The sequence below is a fragment of the Nylanderia fulva genome, unplaced genomic scaffold (assembly GCF_048542155.1).
Source record: "Nylanderia fulva isolate GAGA-0341 unplaced genomic scaffold, ASM4854215v1 Scaffold3, whole genome shotgun sequence".
NCBI classification, from domain to species: domain Eukaryota; kingdom Metazoa; phylum Arthropoda; class Insecta; order Hymenoptera; family Formicidae; genus Nylanderia; species Nylanderia fulva.
The window spans coordinates 8,758,395-8,783,001 of record NW_028190368.1 but is presented as its reverse complement, the minus strand read 5'-3'; the positions used below and the strand labels follow the sequence as shown (position 1 = coordinate 8,783,001).

At 30.2% G+C, this 24,607-nt stretch overlaps 3 protein-coding genes across 6 annotated transcripts; 2 read left to right on the top strand and 1 right to left on the bottom strand.

Moving 5' to 3' along the window:
- The first annotated feature begins 504 nt into the window (after positions 1 to 504).
- Positions 505 to 16,945, top strand: LOC114941814 (sodium-independent sulfate anion transporter). Its single transcript, XM_029316959.2, has 11 exons — positions 505 to 812; positions 6,643 to 6,948; positions 10,648 to 10,883; positions 11,137 to 11,338; positions 11,891 to 12,111; positions 12,446 to 12,791; positions 13,059 to 13,361; positions 13,678 to 13,823; positions 14,161 to 14,331; positions 14,457 to 14,610; positions 14,684 to 16,945. Exons 2-11 carry the CDS (start codon positions 6,762 to 6,764, stop codon positions 14,722 to 14,724), a joined length of 2,007 nt encoding a protein of 668 aa, XP_029172792.1. The 5' UTR covers positions 505 to 812; positions 6,643 to 6,761; the 3' UTR covers positions 14,725 to 16,945.
- Positions 15,536 to 22,915, bottom strand: LOC114941815 (galactokinase). Of its 3 annotated transcripts, XM_029316960.2 has the most exons (9): positions 22,428 to 22,915; positions 19,271 to 19,477; positions 18,451 to 18,562; positions 18,137 to 18,351; positions 17,131 to 17,317; positions 16,803 to 16,945; positions 16,293 to 16,590; positions 15,805 to 16,126; positions 15,536 to 15,711 (listed from the first exon to the last, which is right to left on the bottom strand). In XM_029316960.2, exons 4-9 carry the CDS (start codon positions 18,296 to 18,298, stop codon positions 15,642 to 15,644), a joined length of 1,182 nt encoding a protein of 393 aa, XP_029172793.1. In that variant the 5' UTR covers positions 18,299 to 18,351; positions 18,451 to 18,562; positions 19,271 to 19,477; positions 22,428 to 22,915; the 3' UTR covers positions 15,536 to 15,641. The 3 variants fall into 3 exon arrangements, with proteins under 3 accessions (XP_029172793.1, XP_029172794.1, XP_029172795.1); XM_029316961.2 differs by lacking the exon at positions 22,428 to 22,915 and having other exon boundaries at positions 19,271 to 19,547; XM_029316962.2 differs by lacking the exons at positions 18,451 to 18,562; positions 19,271 to 19,477; positions 22,428 to 22,915 and having other exon boundaries at positions 18,137 to 18,426.
- Positions 17,719 to 22,196, top strand: LOC114941817 (uncharacterized). Of its 2 annotated transcripts, none has more exons than XM_085484596.1 (10): positions 17,719 to 17,800; positions 19,293 to 19,484; positions 20,114 to 20,303; positions 20,383 to 20,518; positions 20,661 to 20,878; positions 20,939 to 20,999; positions 21,086 to 21,214; positions 21,284 to 21,616; positions 21,795 to 21,877; positions 21,954 to 22,196. In XM_085484596.1, exons 2-10 carry the CDS (start codon positions 19,448 to 19,450, stop codon positions 22,078 to 22,080), a joined length of 1,314 nt encoding a protein of 437 aa, XP_085340722.1. In that variant the 5' UTR covers positions 17,719 to 17,800; positions 19,293 to 19,447; the 3' UTR covers positions 22,081 to 22,196. The 2 variants fall into 2 exon arrangements, with proteins under 2 accessions (XP_085340722.1, XP_085340723.1); XM_085484597.1 differs by lacking the exon at positions 17,719 to 17,800 and adding an exon at positions 17,830 to 18,304.
- Positions 22,916 to 24,607: the final 1,692 nt, after the last annotated feature.

The following is a 24,607-nucleotide window of genomic DNA, read 5'->3' as shown; positions in this document are numbered from 1 at the left end:
TTGAGTCTTGAGTGAAAGTTAAGCATGAAACAAAAGATATTAATTAAATAAAGTGTACATACATCCCGGTAGGTGGAACATAATTTCTTTAAAAAATAATTTAAAGATGACAGAAGGAATCAGATTTAAAGCACTCTAATATAAAATAATCGCCTTATATAGTTTTCAAAAAAACTTATATTGCTCGAACATTGATAGAATATTTATGAACAATAGAATAAATAAATAATTGTAATACATAAAATTTGTTTTCCAAAATGAATTTTAAGTGACGTCATCATGCTATATGTCATTATGAGTTTTATGTTCTATACCCGGGGTATAGAACATAAATATACATACATATACATAAGAGAAGCTTGGAAAATCCACCAACCGTTCTCATCAATATTATGATCCAAGCCGGGGAAGAATTAAAACGATATTTCGCGATCCTGACGGCATCGCATCGCGAGGGAAAACACGATGGCGGGGCACGCGACATGCGCCCGACCCGACACCGAGAAAGCAAATTCGCGACTTCTGTCAGATCGCGCGACACGAGCGAGCGAACCGAGCCGAGAGCGAGAGACTCGCGCGCGGACGCAAACAACCACCCGTAAACACACGCGTCGCATCCTCCGCTTTTTCGGTATATTTGCACGACAGTCGCGCGCGAGCGTTTCGGTAGTAAGCAGCTGATTAATCCGCTCGCCAAAGAAGAACAGGAGAACGCGCGCCTCGAGGACGCTTCGTGTGTACGTCGAAATGAACTCGGAAATACGTACAATTCACTCTAGTCACGCCTAACAATATCACCAAAACAATCAAGGGTGAGTACTCAATGATATTTATTATAATCAATTTCCACTTCTGTAAATATATTTCAATATTCTCGACTGCGTTTGCTTTTTCATCATTACTCGAGTATTATTTTATCTATATTATTTATTTATTTACATTTTTATTTTTAAATTAAATTTGTCATAATAAAATTCAAATTTAAAATTTTAATATACATTCTCTGTTAAAGAATACATATAATATTTGCATAATTATTTTTAAATTATGCAAGATCTATCAAAACAATATTCTTGAAATATCCGAACTAAATGATTTCGAGTTCAAATAATTTTAATATATGTATAATATCCAAAACGACATCAGAGAAGAAAGATGTTGATTCTCTAACGGAAAAAGTAATATTTAAATTTTTAATTTAAATTTTATTATGACAAATAATAAAAAAGAAGGATAATTTTAAATCTAATAGCCGAGTAATGATGAAAAAGCAAACGCGCAGTCGAGGATATTTAAATGATATTTATGAACAACTTTTCCACATATATTATAAGAATGTTGCGAATAAAATTGGCATATATGTATAATGAAGTGCCATCACGAATTTGGACGACACACTTTGCGGTACACTTGTTCGCGAGAAGAGCGAAAGAAATGATTTGCATACATATGTCATTATATGGACATTTATACAGAAGAAAACCGATCAGCCACGTTGAATGCTGAAATCGCAACAGAGAAAGCATCATCCGCCTTTATGTAGGATTATAGGCCTTCTAATAAACTTTCGCATATAGACTTACTTTACTTTGTGGCGGTTGTGAAATGAAACAGGCAAATTGTGTGAATTTATCGTGAGAAAAAGGATAAATACGCATTTTCGAATTAGATACGTACGAAAACATACAAAAACAAATCATATATAGGTCTTTCAAAATAGCAGATCTTTTTTAGAAAAAGTATGCATCGAGAGTGTTTTGTGTAACTAGCATTTATATAAATTTTTCAATCAAATGTTTGCAAATAAAGAATTGTATGAAATAAATTTTATTAATTTTTTTGTTTTTGTAAGTTTTTAAATTCTTGAATTTTGACTTTTTTTAAATTAAAAATAGTGTTGAAATAATTACTTGAAACATGCGGAAATAGTCTATTGCGTTTCATTATTTATATTTAATTCTTCATGCGCGTTGTATACATATATATTCTCTTCAAAGAATGTAAAATTAAATTTGTAAAGTCCCCCTACATAAGTTTTGTAAACGTCGTAAATTCGTATTAGTCGATCTCGACTTCGTTTATAAACGAGAACCTTGACCAAAGTGATATTTTTTTCAGTTACGGTGTCTGACGATATTGGAGGTAAAAACTACTTTGATAGACCTCCGATACACTTCCTCATGCTGCAATCACATTTACGAAAAAATTGTATGTGATATTAATTTCCATCCTAGCCACATATTTCTCAATATATCACCTTCAAAAATATTTTAAGAAAAATACAAAAATGTCGTCAAAGTTCTAATGAGAAAAAAATATAAGATAATAGCAAAACACCTTAAAAAGCGGAGCTTTAGACTTTTTAATTTTGATTTTAAAAAATTTTGAAAATCAAAAAAATCCATTTTTTCGAGACATTTTGTAGTCATTTTTAAAATTTTGTTCGTAATATTTTTTTGACACATTGTATCTTGAATTAAATATATATATATATATATATATATAATAATGGCATATGGCGACCATGAGGATTGCTTTAATGATGCGAATTAGTTATCGATATCGAATCGCGATTAGGCTTTCGTTCCGGATATCAACAATATAATATACGCTATATAAATAGACACTTCTCGCGTGAAGCCTCAATTATACAACAATATTTCAAATTGTTTATCAGGAATTGTTTAATTATGTCACTCGATTGTCTCAAGAATTGCTTGTCTTGTAAATGTCAGTTGGACACTAGCGATGTTTTAATGTCGGATGGATACAAAACGGTATTCCGAGGTAAAGCTCGGAAATTACAATCGTCTGCTTGCCACAAAGACATTCAAGGATTCCCAGGTGAACTATTCATTCTCTCGGTTAATACGAGGCGGCTGTGATTCATTGACGATCCATTTAAAAACGTAGACAGCTATTCGCCGCGACATTCTTTCATCACGTGCAAAATGCTTGAGCGATGAATCGCAATTAATCCGCGCGATAAGAACAATCTAATGGCAAAAACTTCCGTTTCTCCCTCTCTGCACATGACACGTATTTTTCACGTTTCAACATTTATTAGGCAAATGTATAATAATTCTTCATCCTTTTAGACGAACGCTTTAAATTGTGTGCGAAAAATTACACAAAAGTATTCAGTTAATTAAATAAATTATATAGAGACATCATTTTCAACAATTATCTCCGTAACATATAATTTAAGCTTCTATATTTATACTTAAAAAAGCGAATAATTTCACATTTTGCTCTTATACTAAGAATCATAATATGTGATTGTATATACAATGTTTATTATTTCAACAAGTTACATGAGAAGAAAAAGAAAGTAAAAATTTATTCTATCAAAAATATATTTGTATTTGATCTAAATAATTAGGGCAAGATAAAATAATTTAATTAATAAGATAAATCATTAGTTTAAGATATTTTATTCAATAATGATATTATTTACCATATTATTGGACGATAATGCATTAATAATCCCAAAATCTCAATCATATTTTGTATTTAATATAATATATATATACACTCTTTTAGATAGTAAAAAGAAATATCCAAACTTTTGTTTTTTTATATAATTTTAAATAAACTGCCATAAAATAGTCTTGTGTTATATTGCCTGTGGCAATTAATGTGCTTTATCCTTAAAAAAATGTTTGAAATAACGTCACTTGAGAAAATATAATGTTTGTATATTTATATTCACGGATAAGCGGAAACATAAAAATAATTGATATAAGGAAAAACTTGAATAATGTTGTAATGATCTGAAATCGAGTCATCGTAATTCGATGCAATTCACATCAAATAAAAATTTAATATATAATCGAAGATGCTGCATCGTTTTTATTTATTTGTAATTATTTCGCGAAAGTGCATAAATTATAAATATAAGTAAAATACACATACGATAATGTAATTAAATACATGTATTTTATAGATATTATATACATATATAATATATGTATTACGTGTCACTTAAAAAAGAACGTACGATGTATACGGTTGCGATATTTTTATTATTATGGAATAAACGAGCGTAACGTCTTAGAGACATGAACTTGACACGAAAAACCAGAATTCGACACTTAAAATATATTTGGTAGAAAAAAATAATGCATTATATAGAATGTATGCGAAGGCTATCTTATTTTAATAATTGAACTAATAATCACAGCTCGGATTTCTCGTCTCGTTTAATGCATTATATATATTGAAAATAAATAAAAAAAATTATTGAACTTATTTTTTCTTTGAAACGACGACGTCGATCGTAATATGTTCGATATCATCTTACATAATATCGTATTATATATATCCGATACGGTGGATAGACAGTAATGAGAACAACGTTTATTCGATACGAGGAAGGCATGGCTAATCAGAGTATTTTTCAATACGAAATTAATTACGTAAACATCTTGCCAAGACCAATTCCAGTTCGTATGTAGATTTCCGTAGACGGAAATATACGTATTATTGTATTCGAGATATTCCGAGAAATATTATATATGTGTGCTTTTCTCGTACGTAAAACTTGGCTGGACGATATTAGATTATACACACGTGATTCGAATAATTTTCTTAATGCGCTCGTCTTTTCACGTTGACTTGTTATTCATCGTATCATCATCAAACAGCAGTTTCCGGTATCGTCACGCTTCCGCCTTGTAACGAGCTCTCGATGCTTGAATAAGCGCGGTGAGTCGTGAAATAGCGTCGATTTGACATGTGACAACTTTTACCTGCGTCACCTGCGTGTCATTTGAGAAAATGCATATCGATCAAATGTCATCTCGGAATATCGTTTCGTAATTTTGTATCCGGCAAGATGCAATCTTTCTTCGAACGTGTAATTTTTTTTCGCCTTCGGAATCACAAATGAGGAATTAACATCTACCGTCTCATTATGTCTCTCAATGCTCTAATTAGACCCATCATTATTTAAGGAAGACTTTTGTACATTTATAACGATTGTTCTGCGCGTTCACGATTTTCTCTCTTCAACTTTGTTGCTCAACTCGCCATTAAAATAAAATTCCCTCTTTTACAAGTGTTTTTGCAAAGATGATTGCAAATAAATTCCATCAATTATACCGCACTCGTTTGCCACGTTTTTGCCAACCATCTGAGAAATCTATGTTCGCACGAGCAATTGTAAGCGCAATACGTATACCGATGCACATTTATCTCGTTGAAAGGAAAACACGGTGTGCAAAGTTTTACATTGCTATGTTTTTTTTTCTTTTGCGCTAAAGAGAAAGAGAGATTTTCAACAAGAAATAATCTACCGCATACTTTTATTCAATCACGTTACAAAAAGAAATGATTGCTGTATGTATAGGCTATTTATTGTCAAGATCATATATCGAAACATATACATATATAAATGTAAAACAAAATACTATTTAATTATATGTAAATAGAAGGGAAGAAAATTATTTAATGATTTATATGTGAAATTGTTGATTCTTGGAAAATTTTGCGTTTCACAGTATAGCAAAGAAATCCTCTGTGTTTAAGCAAATATAATAGTAGTTGATAATGGAAATTGCTTGAGCGAATATTCCCCGAGTGAAAGAGTAGCTGAGAGTATATAAGGGGTGTTTTCCAGCAACGGAACACAGTATTACATACATAGTGACTAGTTGAAATGCTGCTTAGATTTTTTATTTTACCTACCGTCACAATACAAGACAGTCATTTTATATTGTTTTTTTCAAAATTTTAAGTTTTTAAACATTTTTTTAAAGTTTATCTCGTATCGGAATATCGTTCCAGGAAAGAAAAAATGGTACCAAATATATACAGATGTATCTAAATAAGTGTGAACAATTTTAGATGATTCTTTGTCGAAAGTATTCTCTCCTTGAGGAATTTAAGTTTTTATTTTTTAATAACATATTAATAAATATCCTTTTTATTAGAGGAAAATATTCCTCCCTTTCATGTTTCATCTTTTAATTTGTCTGAAATTTGAGAAAAAAATAAAAACTCAATTTTTACCTCCCTCTTTAGAAAGTTAACTCCTCAGGAAGGAATATGAGTATATGTTTATATAAGTAACTCCCTTTAATTTTCGACAAAGAATCATCTCCTAAAATTTTTCGCACTTATTTAGACTCTTTGTAAATGTTGGTATCCATAAAGTGACACCAAACGGCGACCCAGTCGAATAATACAGAACTTTATGTCACAAATAAATGGTAATGGACTAATTAAGAGCACAGTAAATAGTGCGCAAATCTTTGTTGAATAAATGTTTATCAAGTACATTTCGGTGTCCTATATTTGAACAATCTTCAACAGTTGTCAAATACATATAAATACATCAAGCGTGAATTGTACATTTCAAAATCAGACATAGATAATTATAATATATAAATACCGGTTAAACTTCACGCAAATAAAATACATACATATTAATAGGATTAATAATGCGTTAATCTATGCATAGATGCACGCATCATTAATTCTATTAATATGTACATAAATATAAAATATGCTATAGATAATATCCACAAAATTGAAATTAAAGAATGATTATCAGCGAACGCGGAAAATGTAAATATATAAAAAAAGTATACAGGAGCAACAATCTAAATTAATAACGCCTTCGTTTGTCCTTATTTATAGAGTCGCCGCGTGAACGAGAGCTCTCGACAGAATGGAGTCCACCTGAAAAAACAGACAAACACCAGCTTCACATTGGTTTATGCGTCTCTTCCGAATTCCACGTTTGATCGAGCGTCATCATGTCCAAGTACAACGTCAACGAGGAGTACGATATGGAGAACCGCAGGGAAGTAACGTTGACCGGCTTCAGCAGCAACGCGCTCGACGATATTCTTCGCGCGAACAATAACGAACCGAGTGCTCTAAACGGGAATCCCGGCGGTGCACATGCCATCACCAAAGATGCCAAAATTGTTAATCTCGAAGGTGAGAAATTATATATTTTTTACATTTTCTGAACGGAACCAACTCTAATTTTCTGACTGCAATTTTGAAAGAATATATAAATTCTACGAAGAATATGCGAGATGCTAAATTATAAAAAATATATGTGTAATGTTATGTATACAAGGTGTATCTAAATAAGTGCGAAAAATTTTAAGAGATGATTATTTGACGAAAATTAAAAGGGAGGTTTCTTATATAAACATGTACTCTTATATTCCTCCCTGCAGAGTTAAACTTTTCCAAAGGAGGTAAAATCTAAGTTTTTATTAATTTTCTCAAATTTCAGACAAATTGAAAAAATAAAACTTTGGTGGATATTTTCCATTAATAATAAAAAGGATATTTATTAATATTCTAATTTTATTTTAAACTTAATTTTTATTTTCCTCTTTGAAAAAGTGTAACTCCTTAGGGAGGGATATGAGAGTATATGTTTATATGAGAAACCCCCCTATAATTTTCGGCAAAGAATCATCTAAAATTGTTCGCACTTTTTAGATACACCCCGTATACCTACGTATTTCTCGATATTTTTCGCGTTCAGGAAAAATTGGAAAAATGTGACATTTGAAAGGCAGCAAGGGATGTTTTATTTAACGAATTCCAATCAGGCTTTTACTTTTTAAAAAATGCATGGCATATCGATTGTAACCGTGCAATTTTCTATCACGATATGCTTTTCACATATAGAAATTGTGCGAAATTGCAAGTATGCGTAACTCGTGCGAAAAATTCATCGGCAATCATTCGTAAAGGAGAAAAAATAAAACCGGGATGTGTGTGATTCGATGCTTGTTTCATGCAGCCGAGAACAGCGGCGGAAACGTCGATAAAAATTGTTTGCAAAAAAATGTACGGTACACCAACCTTCACTTTCACGGTTAAATTGTTGTTTTTAACGCGCGTTACGATATATTTATAACTGGAAAAATTGCTTCAAGGTACATTACCTTTATCAAAATCGGCTTATGCGTTGCACATATACGTTTATGTACGCGTATAATATTGAGGTGCTTTTTTCTAATAATTTTTTTAATTAAATACGACGCGAAATATTTTTAAATAATATACGTACAAGTTTTTTGGACGATAAATAATATAATAATACAATATTACAGTCGAACGCAACCGCAATGACAATTTTGCATCAAAATCTAGAAATCTATCTTATTTATATAATTGAAATATTCATAGCAAATTTATTTACTTAATAATGATATTGTTAAATACGACAGATATAGCAAAAAAATATTGCTTTTTATACGAGAATCTCTATGAATATATTTATATAAGGCTTTGATATATTGTTTACGCATCGATGGTTTTATACTTTCGCTGTCAGTACGATGATTTATTAAGCAAAAAATGAATATTTCAAAGTATAATAATTATTTTGCAAAAAGCATTCCATTATAAAATACAGAGAATATTTTATGAGCGCAATATTCATATTATCTTCTACTCTATTTTTTTATAAAGCATCGATTTATATTAATATTTATATTTTTAAAATATATCGTTCGCAAACAATTAATAATAGTCGTATCGCAAAACAATCAACATTGACATATTCATATATAAATTAAATCGAGAAACGATGAAATGCAACATGACACTCGTATCACGTGCAAAACACATTTTAGTCGAATTTAAATGATTTACTACAAAAAAAATATCCAATTTTTTTATTATTTTAATTAATAGCAGACGCGATGAAATTCAAGATCAAAATAACGAATTTTAACGTATCGACATGCATGCGTTGACACGATTGTTGCAATTTAATTGTTAATTAATTAGCGTAACAACGTAACGCACTGTTACATTTACAGATCGTATTATATTTGCGGTTCATTAAGCTTCATCATACACTCTGACAATGAGAGTGAAATATATATAGTACCTTATTATACTCTGCATGATACTTTATGACTTATGATAATGTTGATGAAAAATACGTGTCGATAGAACGTATATGTATGTATTTACGTAAACTTGTAGTGTAGGGGATCGCATGACAGATAGGCATAGATGTAACTTTTTTTCGCGCCGGAAATCATGAATTCACGGAAATTGGCACCTCGCTCAGGTGTGTCTGGTGATAACATGGAAGTAGGCATTAACGTAAGCCTTGAACTTCGCACGTGACGTTTTTGAAGATGCGATGCGAATTATACACGGTTGTCGTGATACTGATTAAAATCGCGTTAATTATATTTATTGTTCTAACTTCCGTTTTAGCGCTACAATAATGTGATCGTGTCGAGAAGAAATATTTTTAACGTAGAATATACTATTTTTTTAATTTTTGCTTTGAGCTTGATTTTCAATTATTTTTAACTTTGAGCTAATTTTGAATTATTTTTAATAATATCTGCAAATATATAATATTGCAATTTTTTATAATTTTGATTACGTGATCTTGTGAAATTTTTCAAAAAGGAAACATTTTTATAAAATATTTTAAATTTATTTATATACATATATATATGTGTATATTGTATGCTGCGTTTTATATTTGAACTACTTTCTTTATATGAGAATATTTGTGATCTTCCAGAATTCAATTCTAATAATTTAAAAAAATCAATTAATACAAAGTTTCGCTCGTATATTGTAAATACAACTAGTGGTAGATAAAAAAGCCAACTTATCGAGCTATTATTAGAGTTGTTCTGTAATTACTCGCATATAACAATGAAACTTTTCGAGATTTGATTAAAATCAAAGATCATATCAAGGCGAACATTCGTTGGATATGACGGATTGAAACACGCTTTAATTGCTTATAAATTCTCGACTTTTATTGAAGAACTAACATTAATTTTCGATATTATGTGGAATTTTTGTATGAATTTGTATTTTTTAATAATTACTGTAATATAATACTGAGGAAGACCGCGTGCGGTTGAAACGTTTATTTTATAATGATTGTAATTTTCGCTTAAGTTTGAGTATAGAATGTTTGTAGCTTTCACATAATGGTTTATGTTTAGTTTATACATGGAATAAATTTTATTTGACAGAACAACTCTAATAATTGCTCGATAAGTTGGCCTTTTTATCTATCACTAGTTGTACTAATAATTTTATTTAAAAATTCGAAATAAAAGTGATTTTAAGTTGCTTATAATAATAATAAGTTTATTTACCTCGAACGCGTGATACACTTTCTAAAGCGAATATTATAAAGGCACTTTTCACTTATGCCCAACAAACTCAACATATTTGTCAAGATGAATGTTAATTAATCACAGGCACCCGGTATGTTGCAGAATAATAAGTAATAATTTTGAATACGTCGAATAATCATTTGCCTTGGCATCTTTATGCGTTTGACTTAGGTATTTCCCCTTCTTTCGTTAATTGTAAAACTGAGAACACGAATAATATCACGAAGCAACGCTGATAAATATAAAAAAAAATATATTATTATTAATCGGATATTAATATGTTAACGTAACAGTGACATATAGAATATAACATATAAATTAAAGCGCGATGACATTTTGTAATAAAATTTTACCCGGCACATAATTTTTCTTTATAATTTTTGTATCTAAACTTCGATCTTTAAATGTCGATTTTGTTCTACGCAATAATATATCACATTTTTCAAATATATAAACATACATATTATTTATAGCTTCTAGTATATATTTTTGTTATATTTCTCAGTACCGCAAAATTCCAATAAGAATGTCCTGTGTACCTCCGGAAAAAGGTGGCTCCATCAACGAGTGAGGAGGTCTTGCAAGAAAAAACTACTGTTCAAGAAAATACCGATTCTAGCGTGGTTACCAAATTATCGAAAAGAATACGTAGTGAGCGATTTAGTGGCCGGAATTACCGTAGGCCTCACCGTCATTCCGCAAGCTATAGCGTACGCTAACGTTGCCGGACTTCCGTTACAGGTAAGACCAAATAATATCCATCGAAACGTTTATCAATATAATTGATTTATTTTTTCTATTGTTTGTATTTTTTTTATTTTTATTTTTTATTATATAGAGATTTTTTAAGTCTAAAAGAATAAATAGTAATAATATGTTGAAAAATTCTATTTAATTTATTTAAAAGTTGTCAAGAAATGGCAATGAATCAACAGTCAAATAAAATTGATGACGATAAAGAGAAAAAAATGTATAACGTTGTTCTATTATATAGTATGGACTCTACTCGTCCTTCATGGCTTGTTTCGTGTACACAATTTTCGGATCTTGGAAGGATGTACCTGTAGGACCAACCGCGATCGCTGCAATTTTAACGAGGGAGACATTACAAAAGGCCCATCTAGGACCCGATTTCGCCGTACTACTGTGTTTCGTTTCGGGCTGTGTTTCTCTACTAATGGGCATTTTGCATTTAGGTAACATCGCAAAGAAACAAAATTCGTGCCATTCGCGATTGGATCCTAATTAATAAAACGTAGCGACATTCACAAATAATATTGTATTTTGTATTTAATTTTTAGATAGACATTTTTATTCAAGAATATACACAGTTGAATATATCTGTATATACAGTAAAGTACTATATATTTTAAATTAGCTGATCGTTTATAAAGTAATGTTTTTCCTACGATATGTAATCTTCTTCCTTCTCTCACATTATATTCACATTTGTAATAATGTAACCACACCGAAATGAGAAAATGAACGAAAGAGCCGCCAACACATTTATTTTGCACGTGTGCCATTAAAATAAATGTGAAGAGAAAATTGCATAATAAAAGGAAATAATTTCCTCAATGACTTTATATAATATAAACATATTCAATTGTATTTTATATACATTTTAAATATACATATACTTTTTTATATTATATATTTTTATATTTAATATATATATATTATTTTTTTAATAGGTCTTTTGTGTCTCTCTTAAATTATACTTACTTTCGATTCAATGTGTGAATTAGGATTTTTACTGGATTTTATATCTGGACCGGTATCCGTGGGTTTCACATCAGCGGCATCCATCATCATCGCTACCAGCCAGGTGAAAGATATTCTCGGGCTTAAAGTTACTGGCACTAAATTCCTGCAAGTCTGGCAAAGTATCTTCGAACACATCGGCGAGACGAGACGTTGGGACACCGCACTGGGAATTGTCTGCATAATCGTTCTTCTGCTTCTCCGAGTAAGAGCTCAACACTACTTAAATTGCACTTGTTGTTTTAATATAGTTCTCAAACACTCCAAGTTCACAGATATAATATAATCGAGTAATTCTCTTTCGATTACATATTTATTACATAGCTTATTTATGTAAGTCTACTAAATAGATTTTTTTTTTTTTTTTTTTTTTTTTTTTTTTTTTCATTTATAAACGTCAAACAAATTTTTGTTTTTTAGATTATATGTTCTATTGTTTGTTGGATATTAATTTAATTTTTATATTCTATTGCTTTTTATATTCTAATAGCAAAAGAAATTCAAAGGTGATGTTATATACTTTTCATGTGTATTGATAGAAGGTGAAGGACTGGCCGATAATATCAAAAAACACCAAAGTACCATCGCAGCTTCAACAAATCATCACAAAGATGCTCTGGCTGATCTCCACAGCCAGAAACATCATCATAGTAATCGTCTGTGCGGTAATGTGCTGGCTCCTCGAGAAACATTACGGAGAATCGCCCGTGATTTTAACGGGTCACGTGAAACAAGGATTGCCGGAATTTCGTTTGCCACCCTTCGAAGCTCAGGTTGGGAATGAAACCTATACCTTCATCGACATGGTTTCCTCTCTAGGCACTGGTTGTCTGATTGTCCCCATGTTAAGTCTGCTGGAAACCATTTCCATCGCCAAAGTATTCTGTAAGAAAGTATTAAATAATTAAACTTTTCTTATTAAACAATAATTAAACAAAGTTTGCGAAATCGAAATAAAACTATTGCTATGATAAAAAATATGAAAAATATAAGATAAAATATGTCTAAGTGCATCTTCTGAAGAATTATTTTTATACATTTTATTTCGAATAACTTTTGAACTTGAAATGACAAATTCATATTTTAAATAAATGTGCATTTCAAATGCATGTTTCAAGTGTAATTAATAGTAAATGTATACGTATATTACAGCGGAGGGCAAGTCGATAGATGCGACTCAAGAGATGCTGGCGTTAGGCGCGTGCAACGTGATATCGTCGTTTGTGTCATCGATGCCCGTGAGCGGAGGCCTTAGCCGAGGCGCGGTCAATCACTCGTCTGGGGTAAAGACTACTCTCGGTGGAGTCTACACTGGATTATTGGTGCTCATATCGTTGCAGTTCCTCACACCTTATCTGTACTACATTCCAAAAGCCGCCCTAGCAGCCGTCATTATCGCTGCGGTCGTCTTTATGATGGAGTTTCAGGTGGTGAAGCCCATGTGGCGAAGTAAAAGTACGCTTCCCTTTTTACAAAACTGATACAAACGAAACGAAAGCAACGACAGACGGCAACGATAGAGCCAACTGGAGTTTAAGCAGTTGCGAAAAAAATAAATATATACAATACAATTATACACACACAAGAAACGATTACAAAGAACTATTTGAAAAAGAATTCAAAGCGAAAAATGCATTCTTTATTAATTTCTTTCTCAAGCCATAATATTTCCAATTGACTCTTTTATTTTTACTGTAATGTTACAAAATTTCTTTTTTAAATTATTTTTCAAAATATTTTTTCTTTTACAAACTGCATTTTTTATTTTCAGAAATTGATCTCATACCGGCCGTGGCTACGTTTATATGTTGCCTCTTTATACGACTCGAATTGGGCATAGTGATCGGCATCGGTATAAATCTCCTGTTCCTACTTTACGCCTCGGCTAGACCGACGTTACGAGTTCATAAAGCTACAGTGAGTTTATAACGCCATGTAAATGTTATGGCATATAAAATATTTTCTCATTACAAATGTTTATAACACAAAATTTATAAATCGGAAAGTGCTTCTTAATGTTAAAATTATATCAATTTGTTGATTCTAAAAACATAATACAACTTTAATAAACATTTTGCATCATATACGTACGATCTTTTTTATATTTTTACATCTTATTTTATATTTTATACATTTATTATATTTCATGTACATATGTGATGTTTATACTAAATTTTCTTTACATAATATCTCGAGACTTCATCATAATACAACGAAATATCTTAATACATTTGTGCATTATCTTTTGTTTCAGAGTATTAGTGGCTGTGAATATCTTGTCATAACTCCAGATCGAAGTTTGGTGTTTCCGAGTGTCGAATACGTGCGAGCTGTCATTAGTAAACAAGGATTGCGAGAGGGAACCGCCATGCCTGTTGTAATAGATTCCACGCATATCCAAGCAGCCGATTTCACCGCTGCAAAGGTACGAATAGAGATCTCTTGGAAGAATAATGAAATAATAAAACTCTAATTATAACTCTTACTTTAACACGCTACATAATCAAGTGTCGTATCATCTCTCCATCATAGCAACTTTTCCTTTTACAGGGTATTAAAACTTTAATAGAGGATTTTGCTAAGCGGGGTCAGCCCTTAATCTTTCATAACTTAAAGCCGAGCGTTATCGAGATCTTTAAAGGTGTGAAACCTTCAGGGCTCACATGCAGTTCTAGCGAACTCGAACTCAACGACTGCCTTAAAGGTAAATCTCGATTGTTATTTAAGATTCTCTTTCGTTTTTTTTATTTCTAAATATTATATATTTTTTATTGCAGAATACACAAATAATTCAACAGAAAATCTCAATCGATATTAATTGTAAATATATAAAGACAAAAATGCGAACGATATTTCCTTTTTTCAAAAGAAATATCTAATAAATATCAGTATTATAATGAAAATGGTCGTTACAAAAAAGAAAAATATATATATATATTTATGAGAGTTAATATAAAATTAGCCTGTTGGTTACAAATTTGCGACACAATATTTTTATACTAGTACGAAAAGCAGAAGCTTAAATTATATACATATATCCCGAAGTTACTCTAAATTTAATTGAAGATAAGAAAGGTATAGATCTAATGATGGAGAGATTCTATTAACTAATACACAATTTATATGAGGAAACGATATTTTATACGAATAAAAAAAGATAGATTAGCAATGTAAAATAATTTTTTTGTTGTTTTAGTCTCAAGAAAGTCAAATTATGAAATTATAATATTTTTTCTCTATTTTACTTATGTGACTTAAATCATAATGCACATTATACAAATGTATATTTGAACAAAAGATTCTACAATTTTCTAACTTTTTAAATAGATTTTCTCAAAAAGAAAAAATTGTACGTATAAAAAAAATGTATATTTTCTACCTATTTTTCTTGTAGACAGAAAGTTTTTTTTTTATAAGAAAGATAGTGATTCTGCAATAATATGTGTACTCGTATGTATGGACCATTCTATATCATCGCACAATACATCTGATAAATACGTGAATTGTGATGACATTACATATTCACTGTGAAAAAATCGTTATTGTAAATATATTGAAATTTTGCTTCACACATACACACGAGCGCATGCGCGTAAATATGTATTCAATAAATGTGAGTAGGCGATACATTTGGAAAACTAATCAACTATATATTTTAAAATATCTCACAATTGCTAACATACGACATTGTAAAATATGTGTACATATGTATATTTGAGAAATTATTAACATCAATTAATAGACGCTGATTTCTCGCGCACCTCCGGTCGGCGTCGCTATGTAGAATGCAGGTACGCCAGAGTACCTAAAATATTTGAGTAATATTTATAAAATAATACAAGAGACAAAGGAAGAGTGTCGTAACTTATATAAAATAGATTATGAAAGAGATACCAACTTTGCTTTCATATGTTGAATCGCCTTATTAATCGCGTTTTTTCTCAACAAAGTGACAGTGCAACCACCGAAACCCGCGCCTGTCAAACGACTTCCTAGCACACCGTCCACTTCTCTAGCCGCCGAGACGAGCGAATCGAGCTCCTTGGACGAGACCTCGTAATCGTCGCGCAACGAGTCATGACTCTCGTTCATTAATCGGCCGAATAACTGAAAGTCGCCTTTTTCGAGCGCTACCGCAGCGTCTTGGGTACGTTGAATTTCCGTGACTACGTGACGGGCTCTTCTCACGACACAGTCGGACGCGTTATTCCGTGATAAAGCTAAAAACATGTTAGGTAATCTGATATATCATAAAAATTATTAGAACAAAATGTACGTTAATTTATTACTTCCATTGTATTAAAATAGTGAATGTATAGTGATTATCTAAACACTCTAATAAAATATAAGATTAGTCGAAGAATTGAAGAAATAATCTCTCATTACCTAGGATATCGTTCATATTCGCGTCTCTCAGGCTCTTTTTGCCTAACATTTTAGCAGCTTCGTAACAACAGTCTCGGCGCTCGCAGTAGGCGCTGGAGCTCAACTTGTGCGGCGCGTTTGAATTTGTTATGAGAAAAACATAATTGTCTATATGTACCATAGGTATCTGTTTAGTGGTGAGATCTCGACAGTCGAGTAGGAGAGCACAGCCTTCCTTGCCCATTGTCGAGATGAATTGATCCATTATACCGCAAGGTACTCCAGCAAAGTTGTGCTCCGCTTTTTGACATGCCAGAGCCTGTAAATATATTCGTCGATACAAATATTTCAATGAACAATATTTAATTAATCAATTATTAATCTTTTTTAATGACAGTAAAAAACGGCTATACAGCTTTGTTATATATACATATATTAATTATATACTTTGTGCAGCCGTTTATTATTGGAAATTATAATATATATTTGCAAAATTGTCGGAACCAAACAATTATTTCTTTATGCGATTACCTTTTCTTCTGGCTTCTCCGGTTTCTTCCCACTCAATGCCTCTAGAAATGTATATGTCGCTACTTCTAGAGCCGCTGAACTGCTGAGACCGGCTCCTGCAGGAACAGTTGACACAATCACGGCATTAAACGCAGGAACGTCACCTAAAATGTATACCGCGGTTGCATTATATAGAACATCCCAAATCTCTCGCTCGGATATCTATTTTATTGAATATTTAACATTTTCTGGTCTAAAAAGTGTACAAGAATTGAATTAATGCCGCAAAAATATAGTAATTTGTACATATGCGAATTAATTATGCAACGATCAGAGCTGTGAAACTTACAAATAAAATTGGCGATGCATCCTTTGATATAGTTTGCCCACTTTGGCTCTCCCGGTTTTATATCAGCTCGTTTGCCCGCTTCAAATTCGAACTCGTTTGTAGTGTCGACTACGTCACTCGAAGAAATAATTTTAGTTCTTCGACCATCGTGAGATTTCCCGACTATCACCGTAACCATTGGTAGTGCCTGATGATAATTAAATTATAATATTGAAATAATATTTTATTAACAATAAATCGTTGAAAAAGTATTATTAAATAATACGACAAATGTGTGTATATATGAAATAAAAAAATAATTTTTGCGGTTTCTTATTCTACTTACAAGCACAAAGATACAGTTACAATATATTTTTTATTAAACACTATAATACTAGGATAAAATTGCATTGTAAATTCAAGATTACTTTTAATTGAGGAAAATTGCAATGCAGCAAATATGAATATGATATGAAATTTGAGATCGTAAAACATCAATGTCATTTTATAATAGCGTTTGCTTGCTCTCCAAAACGTCGCATATTAAGAACGTTTGAATTTCTATCAAAGTGGCGCGCTGAACGAACGTTTATCAAACGTTCCTCATTTGCATCTTCGTTGATTACATAAGCAACGAGATCGCGAGAAAAGCGCAAGCAGCGATGTCACGCGACCCTGACATCTGATCAAAGTAAGTTATAACTATCTGTACGCACCAGATATCAAAATACCTTCAAATAATCAATCACCCTCGCGTGCGCATATATTAATAATATATAAAATCAATAACAATTCTCGCAAATCAAAAGATATAAATCCTCCTATTCGCATCATACGCATTTCATTTTTTCTGCAAAATTGAAATGAAACATTTTGAGAGAAGAGAACGGATAAAAAAATAAAGCTATTCGAAATCAAGTCTCTCCGTTTCGCATCGCGCTTGCGTTTTAGAACACGAAATAAATTTAGAGATGAGAAAAGGAGGAAAAAAAAGAGATGAGGTGTGCATCTTCGACGGAGGATTTACCATCGGCAAGACGAAGCCCTCGTTATAATCGGTGTGCTCGCCGATGAGATTGACGCGACCGGGTGCGTAAACGCAGACGGCGGCTTCCTCGTTGAATCTCTCGGCGAAGAGTTGCAACGCCTTCGCTTTGACACTCGGAACGTCCGGGACCGATGCTGCCATGGTCAAGTATATTTTCGTCGAGACTTATTCGCTCTCGAAACGTGACTGAAACTCTGTGACGGAAATTGAGAGATTATAGACGACGATAGAAATGATAACCGACGCGGTTGACGGCCATAAAGATACTGATTAATATAAATCTTCTTACGTACAGTTAAGGGATATAAGAGAATGACGTGGGCGTGTTATCGTAACTTATTTTGTTTGTACAGGAATCGACAAGCGTGAACTTTTAATTCAACATTATCCGGCTTAATTTTTTCTCTGCAAGCAAAATTGTATAAAATAGTAATTAATAAATATATATAATAAGTTATAAAATATTAAATAGTATGAATATAAATTAAAAATATTTAAATATATATAAATGCATCTTAAATTGTGCACTCTCTAGCGCGCGCGAATGATTTATATTTAATTCTCTTATTTTTTTCTCTACAAAATTTATATAAAATAATAAAAGTAAATTATATAATAAAATATATAAAATGTAAATAGTGTATAAATATATATAAATAAAATATTTAAATATATAAATACATCTAAAAATATCAATATAAAATAATAAATGTGCACTCTCGCGCGCGAATTAGTCTCTGAAATATATATAATTTTATACTTTCATTATATATCAAACTGCACATAAAATAAGCAGCTTGTCGTAGTTTTTCTTAATGATGTGAAATTTTAATTTTCATCCAGCTGTTCATACAATTTTTCATTGGGTAACATAAGTAAAAGATGAGACTTAGTGCTTTTATCACATCACTCGCTACGCTATATATATATATATATATATATATATATATATATACATACATACACACATATATATGTATGCATGTATGTGTGTTTTACACAGATGTCTGTGATGTTTTATTAAAGCGATGTTCGATCTTTAGCGAGCACGAGAGAGAAATTCAGAGTGCACGATTTTATTCTACATATATATGTATATGTAATATTATTTACCGTCATCTCTTGCTGTCGCTAGAACAATGCAGCGCAATGCAGAATGCAGGTGTTGTCGCTGACGAAGCCGAGTTAAATGTGCAAGTCAAATCACGGCGATAAATCGATTTTCTGCGAGGGCATATATCATGGACGCATTGCAGGCGATTTAAAGGCAATATTCGCGAAGAATGTGCCATGTCGGTCTCGGATCCCCTCATCAAAGAGCTGAAAGGTAATTTTGTCATCAGCTGTTTAGCAGGTTAGATGTCTCGTTACGAGAACACCAACAAAAAAGATCTACATTTTCTTTCGGTTTTTATACAGTTTATGTTATATATAAAAAAAGTTATCTATATGCATAGTATGAATTTTTCCATTTTTTGTAATCATTTTTATAAATTATTAATAACATTTTTATAAATTATTTTGTACTTTTAATATATATATGTTTATGTATTATTTGGTATAGAATATTACACATTTTTATTTAAATATTATATATCTGTGTATTGTGTACATAGTATATATTATATATATATATATATATATACGTGTGTTATATTTTAAAATTAATTTAAAATATTAAGCTTACAAGTTCTATATATGTTTTTCTATTTGCATCGAGTCAATGTTTATCATCATTTGAGAATAATCAATCCATTTTATATTCTTTCAAGAAATAAACAATATGTAGGCCTGTTTTTCATTGATAATACATATTTTAATATAATTTTGTTGCAAATTTTATTAATCTATCTATTAATTGTATTTTACTTTACTTTATATTAGAAATTGATAAACATAATTATGTAATCAATATAGCTTGTCAACTAATCTAATATATTTTACACGTCCTTTCAGGATGGACTCGAAAGCTGATGGAATATCCCAAAGAGATCAATGATGAGAATGAGAATTTGTGTCATTTTTGTAAATGCTTTGAAGACTGCTTACAAAAGGGCTTACTGTCTTGTTTTGATAGCACAGTTGGATACTTAAAAATACCCTGTGCATGGCACTGGTTAGAATATGTTGCTGAAAAAAATTACAGGTAAAATATTCTTCCATTTTCTTCAATATCTATGATTTATAATTTATGTTTTTTTAATTTTCATTAATATGATTTTTAGCTCCTACAATACATTCTTTTTGGTAGTAGAACAAGTCAAGCAAAATTTGAAAATACACACATCTATTGGACGACTTCGTTTTCTGATACGAGTATGCCTAGTGCGAAAATGTCTTCATATGCCGATAGAAATATTGGTGAGACTAATTCTACCAAAATACAATCACATGTATACATACAAAGCAAAACATGTATATATATATATATATATATATACACATGCACAAACATACAAAACATATATTATTTTTACAAGAATTTGTAATTTTGGTCATATAGACGAGAATACCAAGTTTAGCTACAGAGTTCTACGGTTTGAAGAGCATTGTGGGGGATGATATTTTACGAGAAATACTACTGTCTGTTCTACTGCAATGCAGTAAATTTAATTTTAAGCTGAATTTAAGAAATGCAACTTTCTTGGATGACACCTGGCAAATGCCATCATGCATAGCTTTAGAACTTGTACCTTGCAAAAGTTTAGGTATCTCTGTGTGGTAAGTGTTCATTTTAATTAAAAGAAAATTGATGAATCCTAATTGCTGCTATTGCTACAGTTTCACCAAGGAGAAGGCATTAATTGTCAATGTTGATGAAAAATCAGTGGCTGCTGAAGATGTAAGAAAAAAACACTTAAATATAAAAAAAAAATAAAATTAAAATTCCAATTTAATTTAATTATTTACATGTTGCATGTAAAACAGAATAAAATTGAAATCGGAGACATATTAGATGAGATAAACGAAAATATCATCAATGGTGACAGTAAGGGAAAATTACGTAAAATTATGAGGAAAGCTAGTGGACAACCAATAACTTTACATATCATTAAGGTGCGTATATATAATCATCAATTAGAAATTACAAATTTTTGTATTGATATAATTACTGTATGTTTTTAGCATCGTACCAAAAAATCTCGTGAACTTTATGAACCAATAGTACATCTTATCAAAAGTTCGGGTATTGAGAGAATGCAGTCTTTAATACAAATATCACAATTAGACCAAGCAGAGATCACCAAAAAGGATCAGATCTCTAAATTAAAAAATAAAACCTTAAGTAGTGGATTTCCAGTGAAATATTGTGGCTCTGTGCATGTTGGTACGGAAGGTGATGTGAAACAAATTGAAAAAGCTATTCGACGATTATTAAAGGAAGAAGTAAAGCAAGTGCCTGTAAAATTTGAATGTTTAGAAATTGGTATTGTAGTAACTCAAGAGATAGATAATCGAGTAAGTTAATTAAAATAAAATGTAAAATATATAATTAGATTTAATAAAAGTAATAATTAAGTTTTATATATGTTATATATGTTATGTTTCTTATATACATATATATATATATATATATATATATAAAATTTAAATATACAAAATATATAATATATTAAACTAAAGCAACTTTTTTCAGACGATATGCAAACAAAGTTATATGGAAATCTCGTCGTGTGGATGTACTGCCAACATTCCAGATTATTTCGCATTTATCGCAGGGTGAGTTCTATCAAATTAATATCAAAATAAATTTCATATTTAAAATTATATTACACTTTATCTATTTTAATTTTAGAGAAACAAATTGTAATATGGCAACAAAATTTGATGCTTATATCTTTTATCACCGAAATGAAACTGAAGTTCAACAAATCTTACAGAGTTTGGGACAGGGATTTCAGCGTACTCATTTTGCAGTCTAATATATATAAATTATTTATTGTGCATGCATGTAAAGAAAAAAAATATTTATATCTTTGTATATCTTCCTTATATATTTTATTTATTGATTCTAGAATATTATAGGATACATAATATACATGCGTGCCATTTATTTCTTATCCAATTATTTAATAAATATTAAAATTAAAAGAAATTATAACTCGTTAATATACACATATGTCATGTATATTAAATGACAAATATGTCATTTAACCTATGGAATTGAAGAGTTTAGGACAATTTATACAAAGTAATAAATTATTTTTTCATGCTTTGAATAGTCTTGATATAAAATTTCTACTAACAAAAATTATATAGAATTACTCACTGCTAAGAATTAACTCTGACATTCGAACAAAACTATAATCTCGATCTAAAATGCCAGTTATTCAAAATTGTAGTCGTAAACTCGAGATAAGTATAATTTTCTTTGTTCTTCAAAGGTATAGCATGTTAAACTCGCATTAAATGAACAAAATCACTTGACACTGCTATTAATTCTGTTTAAACTGTCAAAATACGCGATCTCGTTCCGACTCGCTGGGTTGAATAATATATATATTTATATTTTATACAACAACGTTTTTTGTACATCGCAACGTATTGCAACTCATCCAACTCAGCACAATTGCAGCGGTGTGCGCGTTTTCATGCACGCATACGTAATAGCAAACGATAATAATAAATTAGCAAATAATATAGCAATAGCGATTCGGAAATTTTGAGCAAACTATGGCCGGCATTCACAGTTAATTCTTATATTTATAAGATAAGACGATCTTAAATATAAGAATGGACTATGAATACCGCCCTATATATTCTATATTTAGTCCACGAAAATCAATAAATATAGGGAAGTTTGTGTTTCGTCTAAAAAAATGTGTTCCTTTGTGTTCCGGTCTGTGAGCACGATTTGACGGATATACTTGAACAAGGTATATGGAACTATTCCGAGGAAGTCCAAGCAACCACATCAGAAAGAAGAAGAATATAGGAAAATTAGAACTATAAAACTTTAGGTTTATTCTATAAATGAGCTTCCTGCACTAAATGTATATATATTAATGTATACATAAACATACAGTAGTAAAAATGAAAAATATATATAAAAAGAGTTAGAAAAATACAAAAAATTAGAACAAACCTATAATAAAACATGTATCAATCTAGACAACTGAAAATTGAAGATTGGAATTTGAGTAATCAGAATAAAAGGAACTAAAATGTCTATATGTTCTGATTGGCTAAATTTGAATCTTCAATCTCAATCTTCAAGTGCATACGCACCAAATCACTAATTTATTCTATACCAAAGACGTATATATGTTCACATCATTGCTTTATTATGCAATATACTATCTATAACTATGACTCATGCGATCTAAAAGAAAAATTTTATAAGTAAAAACCGCAGATCTATATTTAAATCCGCGAAAAACTTATTTATTATTATTTATTATTATTATTATTTATATATAATTATTAGTTTAATTCTTATACAAAAATTGAGAAAAATAATCATCACATATTAATTACTCTATATATGTAGTACTTTCAATTATTTATAAAAATTGCTTTTTATTTTACTCTTAATATACATTATAATTTAATTTAAATTTTTATTATGTAATGATATTTTTATTTTTGATTAGAAAAGTTTCGTAAAATTTTGTTAAACAATATAAGCATCTCATCGTTACAAGATATAATATATATTTATTTAATGTGATATCGCCTAGTAAGCAAGAATATTTAATCAACATTTTATAATGTTGATTTTATATAAATTTTCCAAACATTTAATATATATGTGTTGTATAAATATGTTTAAAATATTATTAATAAATATTCTAAAAAATATTTTAACTAATGTTTTATAAATATGTTTTAAAAATATTATTTAATAACATATAATGCGTTCTCAAAATATTAATAAAATATTTTAAAAACGTTAATTTCAAAATTACTGAAACCTCTAAATCAATGTCAAAGTTTGTTTATAATGATGTTATGCATACAATGCGTTAAAAACTAATACATACTTGACAGCAATAATAACGTTGTAGCAATGATTTTTTGCTTACTAGACGGATATAATTAATATATTCATCCACGTTAAATATCTTCTAGAAATTTATTTCATATTATGCGTATACGGGATGTCGAAATTATTATCTAATTCTGACAAATTATATACTACTAGTATATATGGAACAGGTATATTATACGAAATATAAATAAAAATGACTAATAACATCCTCTTCTCAAGGCAACATTCTTAATCAACATGTCATAGTATGTAACCTTGATCCCAGTAAGCAAGAAATATTTAATCAACATTTTATAATGTTGATTTTATATAAATTTTCCAAACGTTATGATATAATGTTGTATAAATATCTTAAAAATATTATTAATAAATATTCTAAAAAATATTTTAACTGATTTTATAAATGTTTTAAAAATATTATTTAATAACATAATGCTCTCAAAATATTAATAAAATAT